Consider the following 26,823-nt stretch of genomic DNA (forward strand, 5'->3'; position numbering starts at 1 on the left):
TATAATACTAATACACCTGACTTTACCTTGTCCCTCTCAAACTACAAGGTGAATTCTATCGTACTATGATCACTTCCTCCTAAGAGTTCCTTTCCCTTAAACTTCTAATCAAATCTAGTTCAATACACAACACCCAATCCAGAATTGCCTGTCCCCTAGCAAGCTGAACCACAAGCTGCTCTAAAAGAGCATCTTACAGATGTTCTACAAATTCCTTCTCTTGGGATCCAGAGAGCGAATTCCCAATCCGCCTGCATATTAAAATTCCCCATGACTTATCGTAACAATGCCCTTTTTTGCATGCCTTTCCTATCTCCTGTTGTAATTTATATACCACATCCTGGCTACAGTTCAGAAGTCTGTATATAACTCCCATCATGGTCTTTTTATCTTTGCAATTTCTTAATTCTACCCACAAGGATTCTACATATTCTGATCCTACATCACCTTATTCTAAGGATCTGGCTTCATTTTTTAACCAACAAAGCCACCTCACCCCCTCTGCTTACCCGCTGGTCCTTTCGATATAAAGTGTATCTCTGGATGTTAAACTCCCAACTATTATTTTCTTTCAGCCATGACTCAATGATGCCCACTACTTCATATCTGCCAAACTCTAACAGCACTATAAGATCATTTACTTTATTCCGTATTCTGATACATTCAAATGTATGACCTCTGATCACCTTTTTCAATTTTACCACCATGTTACACTTCAACTCATCCCACTAATTGCAATTTTGCCCTATCATCTGCCTGCCCTTCCTCACTGTTCCACTACACACTGCATCTACTTGTATATCCACTGCCCCATCCTCAGCACTATTATTCTGGTTCCTATCCCCCTGCCAAATTAGATTAAACCTTCTCCAACAGCTCTAGCAAACCTGCCCACAAGGGTATTAGCCCCTTCAGGATCAGGTATAACTCACATTTTTTGTACAGGTCATACATTCTCCAGAAGAAATCACAATGATCCAGACATCTATTACTGTGTTCTTCAGCCTCTTCCCTTAATCCCTATACTCTATATGCAGGACCTCTTCCTCTGTCATTGGTGCCAATGTGTACCACGTCTTCTGGCTACTCACCCACCCTCTTGAAATATTCTGCAGCCACTCTGAGACATCCTTGATCCTAGCACCTGGGAGGCAAAACACCATCCAAGCGTCTTTTCCACGGCCACAGAATCTCTTGTCTGTGTCCCTATCGAGTCTCTAGTCTCTCTTCCTGATTTTACACTTCCCTGTTGAGTCTCAGAGTTGGCCACAGTGCCACTGGCCTGGCTGCTTCTGCTAGATCACCCACCCCAACAAGTATCCAAAAAGGTATACTCGTTGTTGAGGGGAATGGCCACAGGAGAACTCTGCACTCCCTTTACTTCTCTTGGTTGTCACCCAGCTACTATATGAAGCCTGGACTCCTGAGTGTGACCACCTCAGTAAAGTTTCATCTGTAAGGTTTTCAGCCTCCTGGATTGTCCTGAGTACACTCAGGTCCAACTCCAGTTCCTTGACCTTGTCAGTCAGGAGCTGAAGTAGGGTGCACTTCTTCAGATGTAGTCACCAGGGAGACCATTAGGTACCCTGCAATCTCACATCTTACAGCAGGAGCATTTCACTGCGTATCATCTGCATATTTAGCTCTAACTTCTTAAGCTTAAGTTCTACAATTAACTATATAACTCCAGAAAAGTCAGCACCTTTAGCTTCTGCCTGTTCTTGTCAACGCCTGTTGAGCCAAAGCCTGGCCACTGACACTGGCCCACTCCAACAAAGGCTGCACCATTTTTATTGGCTCAAATAAGACCCACTCCTGACAAGCTTGATGTTTTCAAATAGCTCCCGCCTTGCAAGATGTTGCAATGACAAAGTCCTGACGAGACTTGCTGTTTTTAAATGGCTCCAACACAGCAAGATGTCACTCTCTTACTCACTACTTCCAACAATGACTCACTCCTGACAAGACTTTGTTTTAAAATGGCTCCCACCCTGCAAGATGTCGCACTCTCACTCACTGTTTCCAACAATGACTCACTCCCACGAGACTTTCTGTTTTCAAATGGTTCCCGCCCTGCAAGATGTCGCACTCTCTCTCATTACTTCAAGCAGTCCTTTATCCATGCTAGTATCCTCCCAGTAATACCATGATCTTATTAAAGCAGCCTTGTGTGCAGCACTTTGTCAATGGCCTTCTAAAAATACAAGTAAACAACATCATTGACTCTCGTATGTCTATCCTGCCTGTTATTTCCTCAAAGAATTTCAACAGATATGTCAGACTAGATTTCTCTTTAAGGAAGTAATGCTGACTTTGACCTGCTTTATCATGTGCCTCCAAGTACCCTGAAACCTCATTCTTCATAACAGACTCCAACATCTTCTCCACCATTGATGTCAAGCTAACTGGCCAGTAACTTCCTTTCTTCTGCTTCTCTCTCTTCTTAAAAAGTGAAGTAATATTTGCAATTTTCCAGTCCTCCGTTACTGTTACTTTCTGCTTTACAGGTGTCCCCCGCTTTTCGAACGTTCGCTTTACGAAACCTCGCTGTTACGAAAGACCTACATTAGTTACCTGTTTTCGCTAACAGAAGGTGTTTTCACTGTTACGAGAAAAGGCAGTGTCCACCCCGAGCAGCCAAGCTCCTCCCGCGGAACTGCATTCCAGCCGGCATTGCTTAAACACGTGCCTGTGAGCATCTGTGCTTTATGTCGATTTATTTTGAGCATCCGTTAGCAAGATGAGTTCTAAGGTATCGGAAAATCCTGAAAGAGCTCCTGAAGGTGTTACACTTAACGTAAAACTAGACATAATTAAGTGTTTCGATCATGGTGAACGAAGTAAGGATAAAGTGAGTTTGGCTTGTGGAAGGTGACGAAGATGATGTTGAAGAGGTTTTGGCATCCCATGACCAAGAACTGATAGATGAAGAGCTGATGCAATTGGAAGAAGAAAGGATAACAATCGAAACCGAATGCAGTAGCCAACGGACCAAAAGTGAAGTTGTCCAGGAACTGAACGTGAAGCAACTGCGTGAGATTTTCGCTGCAATGATTGCAGAAAAGTACGACTTTAATTTTGAAAGGGTACTTAGGTTTAGGGCATATTTGCAGGATGGTTTGAGTGCTTACAAAGAACTCTATGATAGAAAATTGTGCGAGGCTAAGCAGTCAAGCATACTGTCGTTTTTCAAGCCTTCCACATCAGCCACAGCAGACGACGAACCTCGACCTTCGACATTGAAGCAGGCAAACATAGAAGAAGGTGACCTGCCTGCCCTGATGGAAACAGACGATGAGATGACACCCCCGTGTCCCACCACCCCAACCTCCGGGCCGCGGACCGATACCGATCCACGAAGCATGCAGTGGTGCAGCGGTAGCCGGGACGCACCCAGCACATCTGCCTCTGATCTGGGACAACATTTACGTGCCGGGCAGCACCTAATTAATTAGCTTGTTTATTTCGGATTTTTTCTTAAAGATGTGCTGGGTGCATCCCGGCTACCGCTGCACGCTTCGCGGATCGGTATCGGTCCTCGGCCTGGAGGTTGGGGACCACTGCATCACCCCAACCTCCGACGACTCAGCCCAACACACCATCATCAGTGTGCTCGCCGCTGTCTTCCCGATTCCGCTAAGTGATACTACACTGTACATACATTATTTCTACTTTATATAGGCTGTGTATTTTTCTGTGTTATTTGGTATGATTTGGCAGCTTCATAGCTTAAAGGTTACTGGAGAGAGTGTTTCTGCCGAGAGCGGTTGCGTGAGATTTTCGCTATGGTGGACAGTGCGGCAATGATTGTACAAAAGTATTTCTACTTTATATAGGCTGTGTATTTATCATATCATTCCTGCTTTTACTATACGTTACTGTTATTTTAGGTTTTGTGTTATCTGGCATGATTTGGTAGGTTATTTTTTTGGGTCTGTGAATGCTCACAAATTTTTCCCATATAAATAAATGGTAATTGCTTCTTCACTTTACGACATTCCAGCTTACGAACCATTTCATAGGAACGCTCTACCTTCAGATGGCGGGGGAAACCTGTACCTTGAACTACCTCAATGCACTGACGTAGTGAATTGATCTGCATGACTAGCATGCAAGACAAAGTTTTCAATATACTGTACTGTGCAAAAGTCTCTATTGTGGACTAAGAGTGGGAAGGGGGCAGGGAAAGAGGAATCATGGTTGGGAAAAGGGGAAGGGAGGAGGAGAGAATAGGAAGCACCAGAGAGACCTTCCGTGATGATCAATAAACCAAGTGTTTGAAATCAAATTACCTTGTGTAGTGTCTCCTTCTCCTTCCATGACAATCCACCCTTTTCCCAACATCCTTCGCTCATCTCAGATTTACAAACTTGCTCTCCACTCCACATTGACAAGTACAGAACTGTGCAAATGTCTCAGGCACCCTAGCTATGTGTATGTGTCTAAGACTTTTGCACAGTACTGTACCTTATTAAATTTTAAACCAATTTACTCAGAAGGGCCACAATGTCCTTGTTCTCAAATTATCATAATGTACAGGTCCAGCAAGCAATTAGAAAGGCATATGGTACACTAGCCTTCATTGCAAGGGGATTACAAGCGTTAAAAACAGCTTGCTCCAATGAAGTAAAACATAGTGACATCACATGCAGACAATCTCACACAGGTCTGGACTCTCAATCTAAGGAAGAATAGATTTATCATAGAAAGAGGAGAGAAAAAAGTACACCAGATTGATTACAGAGCTACAAGCACAAAATGCTGGAGGAACTCAACAGGCCAGGCAGCATCTATGGGAAAACCGTATAGTCAATGTTTCAGGCCAAGATTCTTCTTTTCCCATAGATGCAGCCTGGCTTGCTGAGTTCCACCAGCATTTTGTGTGTTGCTCAGATTTCCAGCATCTCGTTTGTGAATTGATTACTGGGCTGGCAGATTAGTCATATTACGAGAAATTAAACAGATTAGGCCTATATTCTCAAGTTAAAATGAAAGGTAATCTCATTGTGAAACACATAATATTCTGAAGGGGGAGGGGGATGGGGAAGGGCTGATTTGATGCTTCCTTGGCTGTGGAGTCTGAGAATTCTCTTAGGGGTCACCAATCAGTACTGAGATCTCTCCCTTCTCACACACAGGGTAGTAAAACTTGGAAACTCGATATGCAGGAGAGTTCTGCAAACTCCACCACCAACACAAAAGCTTGATAGATATTAAATATTACATCAAGGGATGTAGGGTTGATGCAGGAAAGCGGCACGGAGGTAAACAGAAATCACTCGTGATCAGACTGCAGAGGCGGCCATGAAAGAATCAAACTGCTTCTGATTCTTATTTCCTCATGAAAAGGAAGGCTGTTATACCAATATTTTAAAACATAAATGTGATTCTATTTTCTAAATATGTTTATTAAAATTCCTTTTTTTAAAAGAGAGGTAATTTAGAAATTTTAATCTGGTACTGAAGGTTTGTATTCAATTATTAGACTAAAAAGAATCAGTCTTAAAAACTGTTCAATCTCATTTGTAACCAGCCCGGCAGTTTTATTAAACTACTATCATCAAAACAAAGGCACTTCAAAACATCAAATAGAAAAAGAGCTACAGATGCTGGAAATCCAAAATAAAAACAAAATTTTGGAAATGTTCTGCAGGTCAGGCAGCAATTGTAGAAAAAGCACAAAAGTGCTAATGCTTCAGACTGACGATATCAGAATTAGAACTTTTGCTTTCATGCTCCTTATTGTATTCTGCTCCAAACCCCTCCCGTTCCCCCACCCCCCAAGAACATGGTTGGCTGTTCCTCACTTCCACTCATCCATCCTCAAACCTTTTCTACTGCGTCTGTTTAACATTCCCAAAGGACTTCTCTCATCACAGTTCCCGTGTTCACTCTTTCATTGCCAACCACGTTTACTCCCCATTTCATGGCAGCATCCCAGACCAGTGCAGGGCAGAAGATGCATCAGTTGCCCTTTCATTTCTCCTTAACGTCTAGACATCCAAAATCTTCTTCCATACAAAACAGAATTCATGTGTATTTCTTGAAATTTGCTGTGGTCAGCAATCATGAAGAATCACTCTCACATCAGAGAAACTAGAATGTACATCTAACGACCATTTTGCAAAACACAGTGGTTCAGTTGCAAGGGCAACTCTTAAGCTTAGCTTTCTCTATCCACACCGCACACTGACTTTCTTCTCTTTGGCATCTCTCACTGTTCAATTGCAAACCTGAAGAACAGATTTCATCTTCCATCTAGACCATTATACTGTTCAGAATTCGAAACTGATACCAACAATTGCAGATAACCAGTATTCCAATTTGTATCAGAAAGGGCCTTCTGAATATTTTCAGATCCTCAGCAACTGTTGTATAATATTCACAATCCCAGCATTGCTTTCTTCTCCCTTTCCTCTGTACTCATTCATCTCATCTCCATGTAGGGTGCCATGGAGCGTAGTGGTTAGCACAACGTCTTACAGTACCAGTGACCGGAGTTCAATTCCCGTCACTGCCTGTAAGGGGTTTGTACGCTCACCCCACAAATGTGCGGGTTTCCTCCAGGTGCTCTGGTTTCCTCTCATAGTCCAAAGACGTACCAGTTGTACCAATTGTAAACTGTCCCGTAACATAAGAAATAGGAGCAGGAGTAGACCATCTGGCCCATCGAGCCTGCTCCGCCATTCAATAAGATCATGCCTGATCTGACCATGGAGTCATCTCCACCTACCTGCCTTTTCCTCATAACCCTTAATTCCCCAACTGTGCAAAAATCTATCCAACCTTCACTTAAATATATTTGCTGGTAAATAATACAAGTAAATAATGTCCATCTGTTCGCCTCTATCCACTGCACTTGTTATATCCTCAAAGAACTCCAGTAGGTTTGTCAAACAGGACCTGCCTTTGCTGAATCCATGTTGTGTCTGCATGATGGATCCATTTCTTTCCAGATACCTCACTGTTTCTTCTTTAATGATAGCTTCAAGTATTTTCCCACCTACGGATGTTAAAATAACTAGCATACAGCTCCTGCCTTTTGCCTACATCTTTTTTTAAACAGTTGCATGACATACGCCTTCTTCCAACCTGTCAGGACCTACCCAGAGTCCAGAGAATTTTGGTAAATGATTACCAATAAGCCTCAACTATCACCTCTGCCATTTCTTTCAGTACCCTCGGATGCCTTCCATCAGGACTAGGAGACATCTATCTTTAGGCCCACAAATTTGCTAGGCTAGGGTTAAATTGGGGGTTGCTAGGCAGCACAGCTCAAAGGGCCAGAGGGGCCTATTCCGCGCTTTGACTCAATAAATTTTTTTAAAAATCTGATTCATTGTCCTCTCTCAGAAGAACTACCACTTGTCCCAATCCATGTCTATTCCTGAATATTGGTCCCTTCATTCTCTCCACACTCCAGCTTTTCTGTAGCGTACAAATTGGTTGTTTTAACTTTCCATTACAATGATGAAAAGTTATCATTTACTCTCTTCACAAATGCTACTTCATCTAATGTGTATTTCCCAATATTTTCGCTGTTTATTCCAGAGCATCTTTATATTGTTGAGGGACATGGGGCAGAACTGTGTAATGCTTTTTTTGAAGAGGTATGATTTATGCTAAATGGCTACGTATGTTTCAGCATGCATACTTTTCAGTGGTGATGAACCAGAGGATTCAATCCACCATAAAAGATTCCCTCTCAGATTCCTGGTGACTACTGTCACCGTATGATGCAATCAACAGGTTTTCTAAATTCCAAAAAGATTCTTCCAAGTAAGACACAGAATTAGAAAGATTCAGAACTTCATTATTCCTAGAAGAAGCTTCAAAGAAAACATGGCATTTTTGGCACAACTTTATATTCTCAGGCAAGTCCAATACAATGTCAATGAGAAGGTTGGAAAAATGGGTTTCATATGTATCCAGACACAATCATCCAACAAGAAGCTCCCAGGCAATTTTCCAAACTGACAATGTATGGGCAACTCAGACAACAAATAATTCCAAGATCAAAACAATGAAAGAGTATTAATACACCCTTATTTTGCGAAGCATTGTATAGTGTAGTAACCAAGACAAATTCCACAATTGCTATTTTCAAAGTGGCAAGGTAAAAACGTCATTTGCCCTGCAATATTGCCACGAGTAGAGTATCTTCAAGGGCAAAGGAACTCATTCTTCTACAAAGGATTAAAGCTCATGAGCATATAAAGATGAGGAATGAATTATGATTATAAGAAAATTATTATACCCAGAATCCAAAACAAATACTCTCAAATATTTTAGGACCTTTACCTCACATTACAATTTTATATCTGTTTTTTTTTTAAATAGTATAACATTTTCCAATAGAAGTTAAAAATATTGTCTTTTGAGTCTATCCTGTAAATTCAAGGCATTCTTCAGCAACTTTTGTTTAAACTTCTGTACTTTTTTTTATTTCTACAATAAAATTATAGCTATTCTGAAGTACATAATAAATTTAAACGCAAGTTAGGATTCCAAAGACATAGCAGAACAGTGAATTTACCATAACATTTCTGGGTTCTACACATAAGCAAAAACTGGATTTACCAGCAGAAATACAGTAACTGAAATGCATTTAGGCAGCTACATGAAGTTGAAAACCAAGTTTACTACAGCTTGACCTCCCTACTGCCCCAAAGCCAGAATGTAGACATGTAACTAATCTGCTATGTCAATGCAATTTTTTCTTAACTGTTACATGAAACATTAAGATACAAACACTCACGTCACAATGCTTGTGTTAGTTTGCAAATAATATCCTTAATAGAGTCCAAATGAACCAGATTAATCTCCAGGTTGTTTTTTTACTGTCACTGTGTTGAGAAGTCAGTAACAACACTCATGCAAACCTACTCTATAAGAGTCAAACCTCGAAGTATCACAAATCAATTGATTTAAAAGGGAATTACAGAAGCACATAAAGATATTTTAAAACAATAGTACAGTAGTAGTTTATTGTTTTCAGTTTAGCAAAATATTTTCAAAACTTTTTTTTGACTGTCCAAAAGAAATAGACTAAAGAAATTTATTTAGAATCAAAAATCAAATTTATTTGCCATATACATTGACATGTACTAGGAATTTGCTGTGGTGCATTGGTGCAACATGCAACAAAGGCAACAACTTTTAACAATTGTAAAGAATGAAGAATTATTCAAAATCTAAAGTTAGTTATGTTTACCTACCATTGTACACTGGTGGAATCTTCAAGCACTTCTCACATTTGCTGGATATGTTACATTACTTAAAACTTACAGAAAAGCATATGATAATATTTTGGTTTACACAAGTAAATTACAATTTGCATAGCACTTTGAAACTTTTAATACACACCCACAGAAGTTGAAAGCAAGTTCAAAAAGAGATCAGACTTCTGGCTTAGCCTGTCGTTTCATGCCCTGAACTGTCAGGGAGGTACTTCACAAAGAGCTAAGACAAAAAAATTGAATCAGTTGAGTTATTGTAATGGACCACTGGAAAGTCTGATCAAAGGGATGGATTTTAAGGAATACCATAACGGAAGAGAGGCAGCTGATATTTAAAATTAGTTGAGGGAGGTATTTCTGAGCCTACAGACCCAACAACAGAAAGTTTTGTTGCCAATGTGTCAAAGGGAGGAGTGAAGGGGTAGTTAGCAGATAGGAGGAGGAGGAAGAGGAGGAGCTTAACTAGGATTAACATGTAAAACCTGAGAATATCCCTCACAATAAAATGAGACTATGAAATGATTCAAACACGAGGGTGAACTCTAATGGTTATGGAGCGTTGATCACCAGTCTAAGTCTCAGCAGAGACAGAGTAAGGCTTATTACGAAATAACAATATTGATGGGAAAGATCTCAATAAGGCAAAGTTTATGAAGGGTGAATCACACAGGATGCATTGGGTTAATTGAATCTTAGTGGATTGGATGAGGTGGCAATGGCAAGTGAGCTGCAATTGAAGATAAGTGACATTATGGAAGTAGAGAGAATTACTAACTGATTAAAGTCCAAAGCCTTCGTCCTAACACAACCAAGTTTACTGAACTCCTATACAGCTACTTGTCCTCCATTGATCTTCATTACACCCAGAACACTACCCACAACATGTCATACTGGTTTTCCAAAAACACACTGAAAGGAAACAAGAGAGGGAAAGAAACTCACTTTAGATATGGAAATGTATTCCTGGGCCAAGAACGGGATAGAATTTTTGCAAATAGTGACATATTTCTAGTATTCCTCCCAAGTGTTCTCCACAGTTCCTTGGCTGACCAGCAGAAGAACCCAAACAACATTCTCCATATATTTGTTGAAAAGAAACCAGACAGAAGAAAATCAGTGGTCATTTTGTGGCAACATTCAACTCTATAATATCAATGGAGCTTGCTATGCTTCATACTTACACACTGCATTATTTGTAATTTCAGTTCTTTTAAGGAAAAGAAATAAATTTCCTTATTTACATTGATTTTATGGACAGGAAATGTTCATAAAATTACTTCACATAAATTGACCCCTGTGAATGCGTGGGTTTCCTCTGGGAGCTCCAGTTCCCTCCCACAGTCCAAAGACGGACCAGTTGTTAGGTTAGTTGGTCAGTGTACCTTGTCCCATGATTAGCCTACGATTAAATCGGGGATTGATGGGCAGTATGGCTGAATTACAATGAATAGATAGACAGATAGATTTTGGTAGGATATGATCCAAACACAGGAAAATGGGACTAGCTTAAATAGGGAACTTGCCGAAAAGTCTATTTCCATGTTGAAATAACTCACCTTTCAACTACACTTTTTAATTCTTCAAACATCCTAGAAGGAAATCAATAAGATTGACAGAGTACAGAAAAAAAAAATACAAGAATGTTACTGGGACGTGAGGACCTGAGTTGTAGGAAAAGGTTTAATAGGTTAGGACTTTAATCCCTAGAACGTAGAAGATTGAGAGGAGATTGACAGAGGTGTACAAAATTATGAAGGGAATAGATAGGGTTAATGCAAGCAGGCTTTTTCCCCTCACTCTGGGTGAGACTCAAACTAGAGCTTGTAGGTTAGGTGTGAAAGGTGAAATATTTAAGCAAAACCTGTTTCTGTGCTGCATGCTCTATGAATCTACGACATAATGAAGCAGTATCATGACTGCACCCACTAGGGTCATAAAGGCAGTCTGCCCTAGAACCATGATCATTGCACACACTTTCATATTTAACGAAACAATGTAGAGTGGAACTTGGTTCCAAAGTCTTACGAAGGTTCCTTTACTACAACAACCAATTATGCAAGTTGCCTCCATTCTTGTAATATTTTAAATTGAGCACTGCAGGATTTCAGTAACACAATATGCAAGCCATTTACATTACAGATTATTTGGAACTTCCAGAAGCATTCACGTTACTTCCTGTTCATTTTCCAAGCATATTTACCTATACCAAATCATGGCACACATTTAAATGGAAAACTGTTCATGTCAATGGCTAAAAGATACTAACAATTTTATGCAATTTGAAAAGGTGGAACTAGAACTAGAGGTCAGAGGTTAAAGTTGAAAGGTGAAACAATTAAGGGGAGCCTGAGTGGGAATCAGAATCAGACCTCTTATCACTGGCATGCGTCATGAAATATGTTGTTTTGTAGTACTAGTACATTAAAATATAGATGATATATAAAAGCAAATAGATTGAATTAAGTAAATCGTGCAAAAACAGAGCAAAGAAAAAAAAAAGTGATTGAGTGTTCACGGATTCATTGTCCATTCAAGAAATCTTATTATGGTGGGGAAGAAGCTATTTCTGCGACGTTGAGTGTGTGTCTTCAAGCTCTTGTATCTCCTCCTTGATGGTAGCAATGACAAGACGGTATGTCCTGGGTGATGGGGGTCCTTAATAATGGATGCCGTCTTTTTGAGGCATCACCTTCTGAAAATGTCTTCGACGCTAGGGAGGCTAGTGCCCGTGATAGAGCTCACTGAGTTTACAACTTTCTGAAGCCTTTTCCAGTCCTATGCAGTTGCCCCTCTATACCAGATGGTGATGCAATCAGTTAAAATGTTCTCCAAGGTACATCTGCAGATCTTTGCATGAGTTTTTGGTGACATACTAAGTCTCCTCAAACTCCTAATGAAATATAGGTGTTGTCATGCCTTCTTGGTAATTGTATTGTATCAATATGTTGAGCCCAGGATAGATCTTCAAGAGATTTTGACACCGATCACCCTTTCCACTGTTAATCCCTCGATGAGAAGAGGTGTGTTGCCTTGCTTTCCCATTCCTGAAGTCCACAGTCAATTCCTTGGTCTTACTCATGTTGAGTGTAAGGTCGTTATTTCACCACCACTCAACCAGCTCCTGTACCTCACTCCTGTACACCTCCTCATCACCATCTGAAATTCTGCCAATAATAGTTGAGTCATTGGCAAATTTATATCTGGTATTTGAGTTGTGCCTAGCCACACAGTCACGGGTGCAGAGAGGACAGGGCAGTGGATTAAGCATACATCCTTGAGGTGCACAGTCTTCAATCTGAGGGTGGTGTGACTGTGGAAGGAGCTGTAGTGGAAGTGGAGAATGCAGATTTAATCAAGAGAAGTTTAGAAAAGTACATGGATGGTAGGGGTATGGAGGACTATGGTCCAGGTGCAGGTCAATGGGATTAGAAAGGGCAGTAGTTTGACACGGGGCCTGTCCTGTGCTGCAGTGCTCTATGGCTCTAAACAAGAAAGCCATGTCTTTTTTTCTGTATTTCACAATAATCTCCAAGGCTGCACCTAATGCTGGTTGAAAGAATTCATAGTGTATACTTTTTACTTCCAAACTCTCTGCTGGTGGTGGGTGAAGAAATGCTTCACTCATTCACAAAATTCCACTAGGTGCGATTTTATTGATAGACTTAAAAGGAATACATCCAATGACTGTGTTGAAATAGTGGACAGAAGAATGCCAGACTGTCAACGTTAAATGTTGTCCATTTATTGATGGCCAGTTATTTCTCTGTCATTATAAAGAGTTCTGTTGTAGTATCACTTGGGCCAACGGGTTGAACCATTGCAAATATAGTTACCGTTCATCTACTTTAATAGAGATATATGTAGCATTACAGGTTGTTAAACTGTAAGTACTAGCAGCAAAAACAAAACTACATGCTTAAATTTGTAAACAGGAACAGAAAACCCAGGAAATACTCAGTGGATCAGGCAGGACCTGTGGAGAGGGAAGTATGATTAACCTTTCATCATAGGTCAGTTCAACGTGAAATGTTAACACCAATCCTCTCCCTGCACATCTTGCCGGAGCCAGCGTTTTCTGTTTTACTACCAGCATTTCTTTTGGAAACACCTCCATGGAGGGTCCCTGGCCCAGCTGTGAGGAGGAGGAGGGTTTGGCATGGGACTAGAGACCCCATTACATAAAAACCCAGAGCGACAGAAACACCAACAGAAGCTGCAAAGACCTTGAGGACCCTAGCCAGCTGCTATCAGCAGCCTATGCCTCAGTAAGGTTGATGGTCTTAAGCAAGCAAGTATTTCTTTTGGAACTATGATTCAAATCAAGAGTAATATCACATTTCATTGATTAAGGATCAACTTTATTTGCGATTAACATTTACAAGTGTTAGGAACTTAATAAATTTACTTTGAAATTTGAATATCAAAGAACATACATACATGTCACCATATACAACCCTGAGATTCATTTTCTTGCAGGAATGCTCAATAAATCTAATAACTATAACAGAATCAATGAAAGTCTGCACCAACAGGGCGTACAAGCAGGCTGCAAAAGACAACGAACAGGAAGAAAAAAATAAACAAATGAACAATTAATACTGTGAACATGAGATGAGAAGCCCTTGAAAGTGAGTCCTTGGGTTGTGGGAACAGTTCAGTGATAGGGCAAGTGAAGTTGAGTGAAGTTATCCCTTTTTGTTCAAGAGCCTCATGGTTGGGGGGGTAATAACTGTTCCTGAACCTGGTGGTGTGGGTCCCGAGGCTCCCATACCTTCTTCATGATGGCAGCAGCGAGAAGAGAGCATGGCCTGGGTGGTTGGGGTCCCCGATGATGGACGCTGCTTTCCTGCAACAGGGCTCTGTGTAGATGTGCTCTGTGGTGGGGAGAGCTTTACCTGTGATGGACTGGGCCATATCCACGACTTATAGCAGGATTTTCCACGCAAGGACATTGTTTCCATACCAGGCTTTGATGCAACCAGTCAATATACTGTTTATAATGTTAATGGATATGTAAATAAACATTCTGAAATCGGACCAGCCCAATGACACACTCTGCAGGTATCACTGGGTAATAAGTATTTCAGTCAAATGACACTTAATTGGCAGATCTGATGAAGACAACATCCTACTCCAATGCCACTGAACTGGAATTTTACAATTCAGTGAGAATCCCACAGAAATCTGTTCTAGAGTTCTTCCAATCAGTCCACATGATAAAACTTATGATCAAGAATCCTTCTTGTCCTAGTATCTTTTAATGCATTGAGGATTAACTCAGTAACTTGGGAACAGTGTTTATAAACGTGTTACAGATACAAACTACTAAGGGACTTTATTCCTTTCCATAGATGCTACCTGCTGAGGTAAGAAGTCTTGTCTCTCTGGGTTTCCAGCATCTGCAGAATCTGTTACTGCAAACGATTTAACTTATAAGATTGTCTTTCCAAAGTAGAAGTATCTTCCGTTTCCTAGTTTGTTACTACAGTTCTTACTAACTTTGAAAAGAAAGATGTGCCTCCTTCACAATGTAACAGAACAGAGACTTTCCTTCCATAAAATTATAAATTTAGCACCAAAGTCCAGAGACATAAGCCCAATGAAACACCTTGTCGAGCTAATGCACAGAAACACATGAAAGATACTGGCTGCTGCAGGTACTGTTAATTCAGCCTCCATGACAGAGTAACAGTGAAGTCAACTGGTGATGTCCTCATTTTTAGGCGGCAGGTTATGCATTCATGACAACAGAGCTCTAAAATACAACATTCTGTTGTCAGAACTGCAGTATCATCTCTACACCCAACAGCCAGCCTTGCAATCAAATATCCAGGACTCCCTTGTTTACAAATGCTAATTTATTCTTGTGTACAAATTAATTTAAGGTAAGGATTTCACTTCTTTCACGATCTAGTAAGTTTCTTTTTCATTTCTGCTTTCAAAAGTGAATCTTAATTAATATTTCAGCTATGTTAAAGGAGTGCTCGTCTTAGGTAAATATAATCCAGAGCTATCAAAGTACTTAAAGTATGTCTGATTTTCCCTTCACATGTTAAGTTTGTGATTGAGATATGGTTATTGTGAGAAACCACATCATATCAGTTTTCAAACACAGGCCTAAAGAAAATTAAACATAGTTATGTTTTCTTTAAGGCTTTAATAGATGTTCATTTCAAACAGCATATATACTAATAAACAAGCAGATTTTCAAAAACACATTTTCTGTTTCACAATCAACTTTCAACAAATAATGGAGCTGTAAAGAGAAAAACTGTTCATTGAATAATTATGTACATTTTCATTTAAAAGGGTACTCTTCAAAAACTTAAATGCAGTCACTATACCTTAGTATTTACTGCCGTTGGCGCCCTTTTATTTAGGAGATTGTTTTATTCGATATTGTGCTTCAAAAATAGGCAAATAAGAAGCAGTCAACACAAACAACCCTAATTAAGAGCAACGTCTACATCCTCATGCAAAAATGGGTTGTTTCTCTACAGTTCTTAGAAGCAGCAAAAACTACAAGCGTAGAAAAGTGTATACATAAACTACAAAAGACAAAAAAAAGTTCATGTTCCTTCCTTTCCAAAAAGAAATCATCCCCTCAAATACCCGCAACAAATTACACTATTACTTTTTGCAAAGTTGAGCTGTTCTTAATTTAAAGTATTGCTACCTTAAGATTCGGTTGCAGTGGAAAACAATAACGTATATCTGTTCTTATTTTCAACAGATAGCTGAATGCAATTGGGATGACTAATTTAAAGCAAATGGTATTGTGCATTTTAATTTGAAAAGTTACAGATGGCAGATTACACTGACTTGGTATCTTCGTGCACGGTTATCCCCAAAGCAGCGTGCTGTAACACGGCACAGGAGAGACTCCATGCAACTTACACTCGGCTGCTCGCTCACTCGTTCAGAAATCCCGGTATTGTTTGCCAATTACTAGAGGCGCATTTATGAAATTCTTAAAGTTACGATTCAAGCCCAAGGCAAACTGCGACTCGCTGTACTCGGGGGCATCCTGCGCTTTGCCTCGGCAGAAATACGTACAAGTCTTCCTATGCCAAATTAGCAAAAATATGTAAAAATAGAGCGTACAGCTTTGAGTGTTTTATTACTCGTCGCAACAGCAACATGACTTTTACATTTCACAGAGCAGCAGTTTGTAAACGGCGACCAAGTAGAGAGGCACTAACTACTAATTGTGCACCAACTCGGGACAGTGATACTCTGGAAAACATTTAAACCATGCATTTTCCAAACTTTCCTTCCAATCGCCACTATTGCTTGTATCACCAATCTACCTACTGCAGGACTATAACTAGTATATCTTTTGGGGTACAGGATGCAATTACGGCACGGAACGAAGCACTTATTGCTCATGCCTATTCCCTCAAGCATTTTTTTTTTGCCTGTGTTTTGCTTTGTGCTTTCCAGCACCTTGGTATCATTTTTCTGGGCTAAGTTCACGCTGCACCTCAGCCCCTTCTCCCTGACTTCCCACAGAGTGCCACCACACAACGAGCCCCAGGAAACCGGTGCAGCTGAAGTCTGTTTTAAACCATCCAGTCAATAAAGAACACTTTTTAAGGGAGCAGTACCCCTCTGACCCCTCTCCCCAAACTGCAGCCCGGTGTCAAGAGAAGAGCAGCGACTTCTTGTCCTGAGTCAACTGGGTGAACTTCATGTTGTGACACCGTGCGGAGTTTGACACCTCGCTATAGCATCGCGGAGCCGCCGGAGTTGAATCCGGGCTCGGTTTCCCCGTAAAAGCTGAGGCAAACTTACTTTTCCCTGGCTTGGCTGTCAGAAGGTACAGTGCTACTCTTGCCTTTGGCGTACATGCTTGAAGAGCTGGATTGTCACGCACCTGTCAAGCCATCAGGTCCCGGGGACAACCCCGTCACCATGGCGACGCCGCCACGGCCCGCCGCCATTGGCGGGCGCCGGAGCCGAGGCCGCCCCTTCGCCATGGCAACTGGGTGATGGGCAGGCACGATTGGTCGGGTGAGTGGCTGCCTCTGGTCGGGGGGGATTTGAAACCGTCCAGGTTCGGATTTTTGAAAAAAGAAGGCCCGGCTGTTCCGTTGAAAGGCTCCAACTCCCGTCTGGGCGCCACGGAAAACCTGGACTGGATCCGTAACCAGGATCCGCTGGAACCATGCAGATGCTGGAAATCTGAAATAAAAAAACAAAAAAATGCTGGAAATCTGAAATAAAAAAACAAAAAAATGCTGGAAGCTATCAGCAGGTTAGATACTATCTGTGGAAAGAGAAAAAAAGAGGTAATGTTTCCGGTTATTTTACTTCGCATGTGCATTAAAACAACGTTTTAGGATCATAGTCAAAGTAAATTTATGATCAAGTACGTATATGTTTCTGCGTACTCTCTGAGATTTATTTTCTTGAAGGCATTTACAGGAAAATAAAGAAATAAAATAGAATTTATTAAAAACTATAAATAATACAGATCAATAAGCAACAAATATACAAAAGAAGATAAAGTGTGTGAATAAAAAGTAAATAATACTGAGAACCCAGTTGTGGAGTCCTTGAAAGCGAGTCTATAGGTTGTGGAATCAGTTCAGAGTTGAGGTAAGTGAAGTTATCCACACTGGTTCAGGAGCCGGATGGTTGAAGGGTAATAACTGTTCCTGAACCTGGTGGTGTGGGACCTATCTTCTTCCTGATGGTCGACGTGATAAGAGAGCACGGCCTGGGTGGTGGGGGTCCCTGTTGATGGATACTGCTGGTAGCAGCACCTCCTTGTAAATGTGCTCAGTGGTGGGGATAGCTGTGATTGAGATGGACCGGGCTGCATTTACCAGCTTCTTCCCCTCTACCACTAGGTTTATGAACCGTCCAGACACAACCTCACTATTCAGCTTCTACATTATTTATTTATTTGTAACTTGCAGTAATTTTCATGTCTTAACCTGTACTGGCTGCTACAGAACAATTTTCAGGACACATGTCAGTGATAATATAGCTGATTATGATTCTCTCAATGTATGCAGAATGATCCAAACAAAATGGTGCAATAATTGACATTATTCACTTTACCTTTCAGCTGTTCTTGGTCAGGAGGTTTTGGGGAATGGCATAATTTATTGTCCATCACCAACTACATATACCTTCCATCAAACGTCTTGGTACTTGCTAAAACTCCTTATTCATTCCCCCTTCCTTTCCGGTCCTGATGAGGGGTCTCGACCCGAAATGTTGACTGTTTATTCCCCTCCATAGGTGCTGCCTGACCTGCTGAGTTCCTCCAGCACTTTGTGTGTGTGTTGCTTTGGATTTCAAGCATCTGCTGACTTCCTCATCTTTATCAATTTTTAAGCATGGTTTACAAAGGGTGGGTGGTTTACTTTTATTCCAAAAATCCAGAATACCTTTTCTGGAATAACTTTAAGTTATCTTACTATCTTTAAGGAGTTTTACAAGACCATCACATTCAACATCCTACTCAATACAGTTAGATCATTAGAGAACTCAAACAAGTTGGTAAACCTGGATTTTAACAAACAAGAGAAAATCTGCAGATGCTGGAAATCCAAGCAACACACACAAAATGCTGGAGGAACTCAGCAGGTCAGGGAGGGTCTATGGAAAAGAGTAAACAGTTGATGTTTTGGACCAAGACCCTTCAGCAGGACTGGAGAAGAAAGACACGAGGAATCAGAGTTTGGAAGTGGGGGGAGGGGAGGAAGAAACTCAAGGTGACTGGGAGTTGGGGGAGGGGTGAAGCAAAGAGCTAGGAAGTTGATTGGTAAAAGATATTCAGGGCTGGAGAAGGGGGAATCGGATAGGAAAGGACAGAAGGCCATGGAATAAAGAAAAGGGAGAGGAGCACCAGAGGGAGGTGATAGGTAGGTAAGGAGATAAGGTGAGAGAGGGGAATGAGAATGGGGAATGATGAAGGAGAGTGAGGGGGGCATTACTGGAAGTTTGGGAAATCGATGTTCATGCCATCAGGTTGGAGGCTACCCAGAGGGAATATAAGGTGTTGTTCCTCCAACCTGAATGTGACAGTAGAGGAGGCCATGGACTGACATGTCGGAATGGGAATGGGAAGTGGAATTAAAATGAGTGCCTGCTGGGAGATCCCGCTTTATCTGGCGAAAAGAGCATAGGTGTTCAGCAAAGTGGTCTCCCAATCCGTGATGGGTCTCACCAATATGCAGGAGGCCACACCGGGAGCACCTGACACAGTATATGACCCCAACAGACTGACAGGTGAAGTGTCGCCTCACCTGGAAGGACTATCTGGGGCCCTGAATGGTAATGAGGGAGGAGGTGTAGGGGCAGGTGTGGCACTTGTTCTGCTTGCAAGGGTAAGTGCCAGGAGGGAGATCAGTGGGGTTGAACGAATGGACAAGGGAGTCGCATAGAGGGCGATCCCTGTGGAAAGTGGAAGTGGGGGGAATATGTGTTTGCTTGTGGGATCCTGTTGGAGGTGGGGGAAGTTACGGAGAATTATGTGCTGGGCGTGGAGGCTGGTGGGGTGGTAGGCGAGAAAAAGAGGAACCCTATCCCTGGTAGGGTGGAGGGAGGATGGGGTGAGGGCAAACGTGCGCAAAATGGAAGATATGCAGTTGAGGGCAGCGTTGATGGTGAAGGAAGGGAAGCCCCCTTCTTTGAAGGAGAAGTACACCTCCTTCATTCTGGAATGAAAGGTCTATCCTGAGAGCAAATGCGGCAGAGACAGAGGAATTGAGATTTTGAATCCATTTGAATCCGCTTTCCTTGTGAAAATGTACAGTATCTACTTCTTATTCAAAGTAAGATACCACATGAAAAATGTCAAAAGCATCTCAACTGAAATAATAATAATTATTTGTATAAATTTCCAGGTTTCTTACGGGTAGATTTCCAAAAAAAACGTTTAACAAAATTCCATAAATTTTTTTTTAAAAAAAAAAGAAAATTATTGATTCTTTTGGTTTCTTTTAGAAAAAAAATTCTACACAAAAAAAACTCAAGTAATTTCAGGAGAGAAAATTTGCATACTGCTTTACAATGAGAAACCAAGTGAATTTTCCTGAGGTAGGAATAGAAGATGACAATTATTTATATTTTATTTAATCACCAAATTCATCCAACAGTTACAAACACTCCTGAGGAATATTCTCGGGTCAGAGTTGTACCGCACAGAACAGACGCTTCTACCCACTACTTCCCTGCTGAATTAACACCTATCTACACGAATCCCATTTGCCCACATTAGGTCTGCTTCAGTCTATTCCTTGCCAATTTAAGTATCTACCGAAATGTCTCTTAAGCATCATGATTGCATCTGATTACATTACCCCTTCTGGCGGCAAATATCCAGTTAGCAACCCCTCCCTGTGGAAAAAGAACTTTCCTCTAAAATCCTCTTTAAAACTCCTGATTTTCTCCTTTGATCTATGCCCTCTTGTTTTGGCATCTCTACCATGGGGAAAGGATTCTATCAGTCTATGATTTTATAAACCCTCAGCCTCGTTCACTCCAGGGATAGAAAATTCAGTGAGTCCAAATTCGCCCCTGAACTGATGTCCTCCAATCTAGGCAACATCCTAGTGAATCTCCTCTGCATTTTCTCCTGGGCAATCACATTCCTGCTGAGCGTAGCAATCAGAACTCCACACCATACTCCAAGTGTGGACAAACCAGTCTTTTGTAAAGTTGCAACATAGTGACATAATACTTGTACTGTCTGAACCTGCCAACAAAGCCAAGCATGCCTTATGTCTTTTTCAGTGCCTTATCCACTTCTGTTCTCAGGGTTCCTCTGGTCATCACCATTCCTTAGCAAGCTACCATTTATCGTGTATTCTCTACTGCTATTTGACTTGACAAAGTGTATCATCTTCACCTTGTCAGGATTAAGTTCCACCTACTACAGCGTTGCCCAAAGTTCCATTTGATCTATAATTATATCAGGAATATATAGGCCAGTTAGCCCATCTTCAGTGGTTGGGAAGATGTTTGAGACCATTATAAAGGATGAGGTTTCAAAGTACTTGGAAGCACATAATAAAGCAAGTTCCCTTAAGGGGAAATCTTGGCCTGACAAAACATGTTTGAATTCTTTGAGGAAATAACAGGCAAGATAGACAAAGGAGAGTCAGTGGATGTTATTTACTTGGATGTTCAGATGCCCATTGACAAGGGTACCGTATGTGAGGCTGCTGAACAAGATGATTTGGGTGATGGAATTGATGGCTTTGTTGCAAGGTTTGCAGACAATAGGTAGAGAGACAAGTAGTTCTGAGGAAACAGAGGGGCTACAGAAGGACTTAGAGAGATTGGGAGAATGGGCAAAGAAATGGGAGATGGAATACAGTGCCGGAAATTATTTGGTCATGCACTTTGGTAGAATAAATGAAAGGGTTGACCATTTTCTAAATGGGGAGAAAATACAAAAAAAAAAATGAGGTGCAAAAGGACTTGAGAGTCCCTGTGCAGGATTCCCTAAAGGTTAATTTGCAGGTTGAGTCTGTGGTGAGGAAGGCAAATGCAATGTTAGCAATCATTTCAAGAGGACTAGAATATAAAAGCAAGGATATAATGTTGAGACATTATAAAGCACTGATAAGGCCCCATTTGCTGGAGTATTGTGAACAGTTTTGGGCCCCTTATCTTAGAAAGGATGTGCTGAAAATGGAGAGGCTTCAAAGGAGGTTCACGAAAATGAATTCAGGATTGAGTGTTTCATGGCTCTGGGCCTGTATCCACTAGAATTCAAAAGAATGAGGGCTGACCTCATTGAAGTGTATTGAATGGTGAAAGGCCTTGAAAGAGCAGATATGAAGAGGATGTTTCCTATGGTGGGAGAGTCTAAGACAAGAGGACACAGCCTCAGAATAAGAGAGATATCCTTTCAGAATGGAGATGAGGAGGAATTTCTTTAGCCAGAGAGTGGTGAATCTGTGGAATTCCTTGCCACAGGCAGCTGTGGAGGCCAAGTCTTCATGTATATTTAAGGCAAAGGTTGATAGATTCTTGATTGGCCAGGGCATGAAGGGATACAGGGAGAAGGCAGGAGATTGGGGCTGGGAGGAAAACTGGATCAGCCATGATGAAATGGCAGAGCAGACTCTCAATGGGCCAAATGGCCTAATTCTGCTCCTATATTTTATGGTCTTATAAGAGCCCATGGTATTACAGAAAAGATACTAGCATGAATAGAAGATTAGATGACTGGAGGGAGTCAGATAGTGGGAATAAAGAGGGCTTACTTTGGTCGGCTGCCAAACCAAAGTGGTGTTCCACAGGGGTTGGTACTGGGACAGCTTCTTTTCACGTTATATGTCATCAGCAATGGAGTTGAGGACAAGTCTGTAGACACAAGAATAGGTGGAGAGGCAGGTAGTGTTGAGGAAGCAGGGAGTCTGCAAAAGGATTTAGACCGATTGGGAGAATGAGCAAAGAAGTGGCAGATGGAATATAGTGTAAGGAATTGTATGGCCATGTCCTTTGGTAGAAGGAACAAAAGAGTGGACAATTTTCTAAATGGGCAAAAAATTCAAAGATCGGAGGTGCAAAGGGACATGGGATTCCTTGTGCAGGATTCCCTAAAGGTTAACTTGCAGATTCAGTCGATGGTAAGGAATGCCTCTGTGAGGATCCCTGCAGTGCTGGTGACCCTGTGGTCTCTGTCTCAGAGGCTAACATCAGGCTTTCCTTCAAGAGAGTGAAGCTTCGTAAGGCAACAGGCCCGATGGAGTACCCGGTAGGGCTCTGAATCCTCTGCCAACCAACTGATGGGTGTGTTCAAAGATACTTTCAATCTCTCACTGCTACATTTGGAAGTTCCCACCTGCTTCAGAAGGGCAATAATTATACCAGTACCTAAGGACAGCAAGGCGAGCGGCCTTAATGACTGTTGCCCAGTGGCACTTCTACTGTGATGAAGTGCTTTGAGAGGTTGTTTATGGCTAGAATCAACTCTTGTCTCAGCGAGGACCTGGACCCACTGCAATTTGCCTACTGCCACAATAGGTCCACAGTGGATGCGGTCTCAATGGTCCTTCACACAGCCTTGGATGACCTGTACAATACAAAAATACCTATGTCAGAATGCTATTTGTTGACTACAGCTCAGCATTTAACATAATCTTTCCTACAGTTCTGATCGAAAACTTCCAGTACCTGGGCCTCTGTACCTTCCTCTGAAACTGGATCCTCATCCTCCTAACTGGAAGACCACAATCTGTGCAGATTGAAAATAACATCTCCACCTCACTGACAATCAACACTGGCACACCTGAGGGATGTGTGCTTAGCCCACTACTCTACACTCTCCACACCCATGACTGTGCGGCTAGGCACAGCTCAAATAAGGGGTAGACGATTTAGAACAGAGTTGAGGAAAAACTTTTTCACACAGAGGGTTGTGGTTCTGTGGAATCCTCTGCTTGAGAAGGTAGTGGAGGCCAATTCTCTGGATTCTTTCAAGAAAGAGTTAGATAGAGCTCTTAAAGATAGTGGAGTGAAGGGATATGGGGAGAAGGCAGGAAAAGGGTACTGATTGTGGATGATCAGCCATGATCACAGTGAATGGTGGTGCTGGCTCAAAGGGCTGAATGGCCTACTCCTGCACCTATTGTCTATTGTCTATTGTCTAAATGCCATCTATAAATTGGCTGATGATACAACTGTTGTTGGCAAAATTTCAGATGATGACGAGAGGGTGTACAGGAGTGAGATATACCAGCTAGTTGAGTGATGTCGTAGCAACAATCTTGCACTCAACATCAGTAAAATCAGAGAACTGGTTGTTGACTTTAAAAAGGGTAAGACAAGGGAAACCATACAAGTCCTCATAGAAGCGGAGAGAGTGATAAATTTCAAGTTCCCTAGTGTCAGTATCTCTGAGAATCTAATCTGGGCCCAACATATTGATGCTGCTACAAAGGAGGCACAACTGTGGCTATATTTCATTAGGAGTTTGAGAAGATTTGGTATGTCTCCAAAAACACTCAAAAATTTCTACAGATATATGGTGGAGAGCACTCTAATTGGTCGCATCACCATCTGGCATGGGTTGGTGAGGGGCGCACTGCACAGGTTACGGGGAGAAGGCAGAAGAATGGGATTGAGGGCTATAATAAATCAGCCATGATGGAATGACAGAGCAGACTCAATGGGCTGAATGACATACAGTGCCAATAAAAAGTATTCCCCCCACCCCCCTTGGAAATTTTCATGTTTTATTGTTTTACAACATTGAACACAGTGGATTTAATTTGGCTTTTTTCCGACACTGATCAACAGAAAAAAACTTTCGTGTCAAAGTGAAAACAGATCTCTACAAAATGATTTACATTAATTACAAATGAAACCCCTTTTTACTGGGTGATTCTGGAAATGAGGCTCATTAGCACCTTGCTAACAGCCACTGGATTCCGCGGCGAGGAAACCACCTTCCCCAGGCTCCGTATGTCTAGGGTTCATACGACTTTGGTCCCACCAAACCCGTGAGGTTGGGATGTCTCAAACCCCCAAAGCCCGGGTTGTGTGAATGCTGTGTGATTTACTGCCCTCTGCATTTGCCCGTCGGCAAGAAATAACAGACTGTACCCTACGTAGGGTTATAAAGAAAGCATATTTATGAATGTTAATTTAACCAAAGAGTTATTAAAGGAAAGTAAAAAACAAAAAGGGCCCATTGTAATTAAACAGTCAAATGGGCACACAAGTTGGAGCTCACCTTGAAGTTGTCTGTAACTCACACACTGGACCCTCAATATCCGTGAAAGCACACATCACCTTCCAAATGTCACTCGAAATCCATCTCCTACGTGAATATTGGTCCTTCCACCTTGAAGCCATTCATCTGCACAAAGCTCCTTGTACAACAGGGACAACATCCTCAGCCATCTTCCCTCCTGTCTTCTCCCAGCTCCCGCCAAAAAGACCTCGACCCACACCAGTGTCCCTCACAAAATCCTCCCCGTCCAGCATTGTCGACAAATTTTTTTCCAATTCCACCATCTTGATTGGCTGATACCACATTCCTAAATTGAACAACAAAGCTCCTTATCTCAACTCAAACCCAAACAGGTTGAAAGCAGAACAGACTGCTCTTACAGATATAATAAAATGAAATACCTACAACATAGCAGTAAAAATCTGAACCAGGGTGTTACACAAATGTAAAACACAAAATAATAGATTGCATAAGTATTCATTCTCTTTAATATGGCACACCAAACCACCACTGGTGCAACCAATTGGTTTTAGAAGTCAAATAATTTGTTAAATTGAGACCTGTGTGCAATCAATGTGTTTCAATAGATTGTAGTAAAAATACACCTGTATCAGCAAAAATACACCAAAAAGCCAAAAGAACACTCCAAGCAACTCTGCGAAAGGGTTATTGAAAAGCACAATTCAGGAGATGAATACAAGAAAATTTCCAAGTCACTGAATATCTCTTGGAATACAGTTAAGTTAATCATCAAGAAAAGGAAAGAGTATGTAACAGCTGTAAATCTACCTAGAACAGGCCATCCTCAAAATACTGAGTGACCATGCAAGAAGGAGACTAGTGAGGGAGACCACCAAGAGACCTACGACGACTCTGGAGGAGTTACAGTACAAGCTTAAGCTTCAGTGGCTGAGATGGGAGAGACTGCGCATACAACAATTGTTGCCCGGGTGCTTCACCAGTCGCAGCTTTATGGGAAAGTGGCAAAGAGAAAGCCACTGTCGAAAAAATCTTGGCTAGAGTTTGCCAGAAAGCATATGGGAGACTCTGAAGTCAGAAGCATATGGAAGAACATTCTATGGTCTGATAAAACAAAACTTGAGCTTTTTGGCCATCAGACTAAATGCTGTGTTTGGCATAAGCCAAACAGCACACATCATCAAAAACACACCATCCCTACCATGAAGCATGGTGATGGCTGCATCATGCTGTGGGGATGCTTCACTGCAGCAGGTCCTGGAAGGCTTGTGAAGGTGGAGGGTTAAATGAATGCAGCAAAATACAGGGAAATCCTGGAGGAAAACCTGATGCAGTCTGCAAGAGAACTGCAACTTGGGAGAAGATTTGTTTTCCAGCAAGACAATAACCTCAAGCATAAAGCCAAAGCTACACAGGAATGGTTTAAAAACAACAAAGTTAATGTCCTGGAGTGGCCAAGTCAGAGTCCAGACCTCAGTCCAATTGAGAATTTGTGGCTGGACATGAGAAGGTCTGTTCACACACAATCCCCATACAATCTGACAGAGTTTGAGCAGTTTTGGTAAAGAAGAATGGGGAAGAATTGCAATGTCCAGATGTGCAAAGCTGATAGAGGTCTGTCCACACAGACTCATGACTGTAATTGTTACCAAAGTTACAGCTACTAAATACTGACTTGAAAGAGGTCAGTAATTATACAATCAATTATTTTGTGTAAAATAATTATTGTAAATTTAGATCGATTTGTTTTCACTTTGACACGAAAGAGTCTTTTTCTGTTGATCAATGTCAAAAAAAGCCAGATTAAATCCACTGTGATTCAATGTTGTAAAACAATAAAACATGAAAACTTCCAAGAGGAGTAAATATTTTTTATAGGCACTGTAATTCTGTTCCTTT

General features: G+C 41.4%; 1 protein-coding gene across 1 annotated transcript in view; it reads right to left on the minus strand.

Annotated features, from left to right (window-relative positions):
* ssbp2b (single stranded DNA binding protein 2b) overlaps nt 1-26,823 on the minus strand; it is a 371,929-nt gene that overhangs the window by 307,916 nt on the left and 37,190 nt on the right. The window contains exons 2-4 of the mRNA XM_063068536.1: nt 24,946-25,252; nt 23,085-23,283; nt 17,034-17,423 (exon numbers count right to left, since the gene is read on the minus strand). Coding sequence (XP_062924606.1) covers nt 17,034-17,089 — 56 coding nt within the window. The 5' untranslated portion in view covers nt 17,090-17,423; nt 23,085-23,283; nt 24,946-25,252. The remainder of the gene's footprint in view (nt 1-17,033; nt 17,424-23,084; nt 23,284-24,945; nt 25,253-26,823) is intronic.

This window comes from Mobula hypostoma, chromosome 16 (assembly GCF_963921235.1).
Source record: "Mobula hypostoma chromosome 16, sMobHyp1.1, whole genome shotgun sequence".
Taxonomy (NCBI): Eukaryota; Metazoa; Chordata; class Chondrichthyes; order Myliobatiformes; family Myliobatidae; genus Mobula; species Mobula hypostoma.